Source organism: Sardina pilchardus, chromosome 2 (genome assembly GCF_963854185.1).
Source record: "Sardina pilchardus chromosome 2, fSarPil1.1, whole genome shotgun sequence".
NCBI lineage: Eukaryota > Metazoa > Chordata > Actinopteri > Clupeiformes > Clupeidae > Sardina > Sardina pilchardus.
The window spans coordinates 14309390-14315776 of NC_084995.1; the positions used below are offsets into that span (position 1 = coordinate 14309390).

At 48.2% G+C, this 6387-nt stretch overlaps 1 protein-coding gene across 1 annotated transcript in view; it reads right to left on the bottom strand.

Annotated features, from left to right (window-relative positions):
* Positions 1-606: 606 nt before the first annotated feature.
* cdh7a (cadherin 7a) overlaps positions 607-6387 on the bottom strand; it is a 48574-nt gene continuing 42793 nt past the window's right edge. Inside the window, exon 11 of the mRNA XM_062554335.1 lies at positions 607-1681. Within this exon, the coding sequence (XP_062410319.1) occupies positions 1146-1681 (536 nt within the window). The 3' untranslated portion in view covers positions 607-1145. The remainder of the gene's footprint in view (positions 1682-6387) is intronic.

The window sequence follows — 6387 nt, forward strand, 5'->3', positions numbered from 1 at the left end:
AAATAATAATAATAATAATAATAAAAAAAACATATTCAAGACACTCCACTTTAACTCTTACAAAAAGCAAAGCAACACTCCCATACAGTGCTCTCTACAGCAATCCCCTGTTGTTCTAACTCTCCTTTCCAGAGATACTCCAGCAGGAATGGTTGCGTGGTGCCACCCCACCGCTGGGCATCTCTCAGGCGCCACCCTGATCAGGCTCATAAGGGGACCAGGAGGCAGCGCTCCCAGGCTCAATAACACATGCTGCATGTCCCCCGTTACCATAACTCCCCCAGCTAGCGGCTGGGATTGGCTTCACCTGGAGTAGTGGTGTTAGACCTAAAAACACCTTGAGAACATTAAAGCCTCCGTCGGAGCTTAATCCAATAAACAAACAACCTGACAGGCCCAGCAGTGCTACTTGTAAGGGGTAAGGTTTTTTTAAAAGAAAGAGAAAAAAACACACTGTTTAGGGATCAGCTTTGGGCTGACAACATCTTAAGACGATTCAGTTGTATTATTCAGCAATTTTGCAATACCTTTTTTTTTTTTGAAAAAAAAAGAAGAAGCAAAGATCCACAAATGATTTAAATATTTGCGAAAATAAAGGGACACTGATACGGATTAGGGAGGGTTATTGTGACAAGACCACTGGACTGGTTAGTGGCACAGTTTGTGTTTGGTCACCATGGATACAGAGGATGCAAACACATCTCTCACAGAAGAAAGCAGTGCACTGCTCTACCTTTTCCCTTCCATGAAATGTCTATTGATAAATGTGGCGTTTACAGCATCAGCTGTGTTCCAGCCTTCCCTTAGTTTTGTTTTTCCCCCCCAAGTGCTTCAAATACAAACAAATCTGCTGTCCCTTTTCTCGGAATTAATCATTGGTCATTGTAAAGTCCTGACAAAAACCATCAAGTGCTGAAAAAGGATTTTTTTCACTTCCATGTACAGTGTGTCTCTTGTGTGCTTGTTGGAGTTTGACAACGAGACAGGTTTTTGCTCCACAAAAAAGTTGAAATATTCATAATATTCTCCTTCCCATCTGAACCGCTCCTCTGTTCCTCCAGCTGAAGGCTTCGCACCGAAGGTCAGGCGGACGGAACTTCAAACAGAAAAGAGACGGCGAAACCCGAGACGCGCCATTCCCCCGGCTAGGAGGAGAATATGTTGCTGCCGTCGGTGTGGCCGTACAGGTCGGCCAGCTTCCGGAAGCGCGGGCCCCAGTCGCTGAGGTAGTCGTAGTTCTGCTCCGAGTCCGTGCTCAGGGACTCCAGGGAGCTGAGGGAGTCGGCCACCGAGCCGCTGCCCTCGAAGGCGTACGTCTGCAGGGAGTCGTAGGGCGGCGCCGCCGGGTCCACGTCCGCCTCCTTCAGACGGTCCCAGATGAACTCGCGGAAGATGCCGTTGTTGTCGGCCGGCGCGGCTTTGTACGGGGGCGGGCGGGGCATGTAGAGGGTGGTGACCTCGGGCGTGACGTCGCGCCGGACCTTGCTGTCGCTGCCGCCGCCGCCGCCGCCGCGGACCACGTTGAGGTTGCGCAGGGCCACCATGTCGAAGGCCTCCGTGTCCTCCTCGCCGCCGCCCTCGTCGTCGTAGCGCACGATGTTCTCCCGCACGTCGCGGTCCTCGTCCAGGATCAGCGGCTCCTTCTTGCGCCGCCGCATCATCACGATGAGCAGCACCAGCACTGATGGACAAACAGAGAGAGAGAGAAGGACAGAGAGAGAGATAGAGAGGTAGAGAGAGAGAAAGAGAGAGTGAGACAGACAGAGTGAGAGAAACAGAGAGTGAGAGAGAGAGCAAGAGAGAGAGAGAGAGAGAGAGTTAAAGCCAAAAATAACACAATTCTTCTCAAATGGTGCTTGTCAGTCTACAGGTGCTTCACGATGGGACACAAAAGAGCCATTCCTCCAGCATGCTCTAACACACTTGGAGGAGCAGCGGCAGCAACACAGGAGAGAGAGTGCTGGAGCACTCCTCACGTGTGGGGGGGCGTGTGAAGCCTCCGGCATCTTCCCCATCTCCTGCCTGCAGGGCATGTTTACTGCCAGCCGAGATAAAGCCCGGCAACGCAGGAACACAATCACCCACTGTTTAGGGGAGATGCTATCTGTCACATATATATTGCCCTGGGACCACAATAATCTTTTGTTATTATTTTTCAATTCAAATCTGCACCTGTAAGCACAACTTCCTCGATTCTCCTCCCTTCCCCCCCTCTAGCTCACATTCTTGCCGGAACGATCACCTACATTATCTGCTAAATTCAATTAACACAGCAAAGGGGTACATTAATTCTATCAATATGTCCATCGGATTAGGGCTTAATCGCTTTTATGGCACCCCTGGCCCATCTTTAACGGCGCACATCTTGTCTCGGCGGTGGTGGCGGTTGGGGGGTGGGGGAGTGGGGGTGACGGTGGCGGTGGCTGCAGGCTGATTTAATCTTCTCTTACGTCGGTGTTGACAACGGTGAAATACACCCACCTGACCCAGCATTCACACAAACACTCATGTTTGCACACTCCATCATACGGTACGCGCGCCTGCCACACACACACACACACACACACACACACACTGTTTGTTCTTTAATTTTTAAACTATTTTTTGATGATTGCTTGTGTTAATGTAAAGCACACTGAATGGCCTCTGTGTATGGAATATATAAATAAAGTAGGCTTGACTTGCCACATAGAATACACCTACACATACTGTATGTCACATATAACATACAGTACATGTGCATATGCACAGTGTCCATATGTTGAACATATGGCCAAACGCACATAAACACACAAACATAAACACAAACACACTTGCGCACATGCAAACAAACATACACTTGTGCACAAATCCCCAAAGAGTAAACAATGGCGGTGATGGCACCGCATCCTCAACCCACCCGTGTGCCCATGATGTTCCCGTGTGCCCATGCACCCGCCCTCATCCCCTCTTTACGGTAGCCGGGGCGTGGGCCGGGCTAACAGTCGCTTCACTCGAGTCCCTGTCAGTGTTTGCTGATGCACAGAAAGCATGGCGCAATATGCATGCAGATGCAGCGGGCGTGCCTGCGTGGGGGATTTAAGACCAGCCGAATATGCTGTAAATATCAGGGTTTAACAGCAACTGGCTCAACTCGGCTGCTCACACAAGCAGCTTACACTGGCCAAGCCTGCACTAAATCCTTTTTATGGCCCCAGCATATGCCTACAGTATCTGGTAAATAAGACAGAGTTATGTGCGAGTCAAACACATATAAATAAATAATTTTAAAAATAATCAAATGTCTTTGAAAGCCATAGTCAACCAATAAGCAGATATCGTTTTGTAAGCTGATATTAGGTCAGCTCCAGCTTTTTTATAATTTTAAGCAAATGAAATAATGAACTTCCATATTTCAGGACAGAGAAATATATAGCCGTAATAATGCTGGCCTAGTAGTTGTAAAAATGGCATAGCAAGGGTATTGTGAATAATTTCCTTATAAAACAGCAAGCCCCAGACATCATCCCTTAGAGAAGCACGTCACACAGTAATAAGTGTGATGTGTGTGAGTAGGACGCCAGGGCTTGCTGCAACTCAGCGGTCTCCTGCAAAAAGCAAACAGTGTGGACCACACCACACCCACTTCAGAAACAGACTGCCAGCGTTCCTCAGCCCACCTCAGTCTCCAGAAATAAATGAGCCTGTCTTCACCAACGCTCACGGTCTAATAATACATGCTCTTAATCTCCCATGGATTAAAACAGCAAATACAGACACACGCAGAGAGAGAGAATGGAGATGAGAGACGCTTTTTTAAACAGGCCGTGCAAGGTGAGAGGAGAATGTGGGGAAAGTGTAGAGAAACAGAGAGGCAAGTGAAAGGTAGAGAGAGGGAGAGACAGAGAGAGAGAGAGAGAGAGATGAACACCACAAACAGGGTGTGAGAGAGAGAGAGGCACGAAAGAGTGTGACTAAGAGCGAGGTGAGATAAAAAAACGTGTGCAAGGCCAGCAGAAGAAAGAGAGAGAGCGAGAGAGGGGGAGAAAGAGAGAGTGTGTAAGGGAGGGATAGAGGAGAGAGAATGTCTAATGATCCATCCTTCAAGCCTGCCACCAGCCGGGTGAAATATAGAGGCTGGGGCTCATAGCTCATCCTGGAGGCCCACACAGCACTGCACCCAGGACAGACGAGTGGAGACAGGAAGACCAGAGAGGATGGAGGGGGGGATGGAGGGAGGGATGGAGAGAGGGATGGGGGGGACAGCAGCACGTGCACTTGCATAATCACAAGACAAACACTCTGGCTGTATGTGTGTGTGTGTGTGTGTGTGTGTGGGGGGGGGTGTTGGGTAGATGAGGAGGGGAGCGATCGAGATGGATAGAGAGTGACTTCATGCCCCTGCTTCAGGAATCCAGTTAAGGCGGCAGGAGACAGCCAGAGTTATTTGTCCAGGATTTCGCCTCCATTGTGTCTCAATTGGCCAAGCTGCAAATCTCTCACGCCCCAGAGGCCGGCTAAGAGTCGCCGCGGTAAACAGCCGACTTTACATAATCGGAAACACATTAGCGGCGTATCAATCTACATGTGGGATGGCTCGTGGCTTTCTGCATGGCAAATCACTTTCCGCCCCGAAATAGCCCCCTCCGTATGACTGATTAGTCGTAATGGCGGGATTGGCCAAATATAGTGGTGAAATACATCACAGTTATCAGACACATTCCTGACATCGAATTTTGTCAGCGCTCGTGGATATTTTTGCAGGAAGACAGAGATCCATGACGTCTCGCTCAGCGTGAGAAACATATTTCTAAATCCCGATCCAAATGACCTATAGATATGAAATCGCTCCGCAGACGAGAGGCGGCTTTCATGCGCGTGATGCCATGCTGTGATTATGTGGGTGTTATAAAGGGCCTAATTTACGCCCTTTCATCTAAAGTGTTACAGACTGCCCCCACTTAAAGGCCTGATTTAGCTTTAGTGCAGTTTTGACACAAGATGGATGTTCAGAGGCAGCACTGGATCAATTGAACATTATCCCCAATTTGCGGTAATTGGATTGAGAAAACAATCCATCATGCAGAATCAATGGGACAACAAGTGGAATATTTTGTGGGTCCTCATTCTCATCGATGTCTTCAAAGTGAGTCTGCTATTATGGAATGTGCCGCTGTTCTGCTCTCTGTTGCACTCTCTCTCTATTTCCCTCTCTCTCTCTCTCTCTCTTCCTACCTCATTCCCTCTCTTTTCCTCTTTCTCTCCCTATCTCTCTCTCCTCCCTCTCTCTCTCTCTTTCTTTCCCTGTCGTTCTCTCTCTCCCTTCCTCTCTCTCTTGTTCTCTCCTCCCTCTCTCTTTCTTTCCCTGTCTTTCTCTCTCTCCTTCCCTCTCTCTCTCACTTTCTTTCTCGCCCCCCATCTTTCAGCCTCCTTCTCATGCAAGTCTCTGCATTACTCCAACAACGTACAGCAGACCAAATGCCCAAGGCTTGCACTGCTAATCAAGACTCGCATGGTACGCAGTGAAAATTGGTAGCCTGACCTTCTGACTTTGTGTTTATTTCACTGCTGAGTACAATGTGTCTCCCCACGCAGTCCTCACATTACCGTACAAGCTCAGTCAAAACTCTGGGAACTTTAAGTACCACCATGCAAGCTGGGTCAAGTTCGGGGTCAGGCAAATTAGAATGCTGTGTCTTATTTACCAGAGGCAAAGACGGTAGGATCGAGAGAGAGAGAGAGAGAGACAGAGAGAGAGATAGAGAGAGAAAGAGAAGGAGAGAGAAAGAGGAGACAGGGAGAGAAATAAAGAAACAAAGAGAGGAGAGATGGAGAGAGAAAGAGAGAGGACTCATTCGTTCCTGGACTTTCATGTGACCTGGCTTTATCCCTGGACCTAAAGATGTCTAATGAGGGAGAGGTGTGCTTCAGATCTCAGACGAGCTGAAGCCAGACCTCAGGAGCAGCTGTCACGGTCTGAGATGCACTCCTGAAATTGTTTAGATTAATGCTGCAAAAATGCAAAAAAAGGAAAAGAATACATAAACAAAATGTGACCAACAACTCTTTGGAAAGCTATGAAAACAAATATTCCATCTCGGTGTATGTCTTCTCATATCATTGAAGCTACTCTTACTGTAACTTCACTTCATTACCACTTAACAATAATCAGGGTCAAACCATAGAGATCAATGCGCAACTGCACTGCACAAAATACCTACACTACACCAGTCATTGTCCTGCACACAAACATATGCACCACTGCTACAATACAACCTAGGCACCGCACAAACACCTACACCAGTCATTGGACTGCACACAAACAGTATGCACCACTGCTACAATACAACCTAGGCACCACACAAACACCTACACCAGTCATTGGACTGCACACAAACATATGCACCA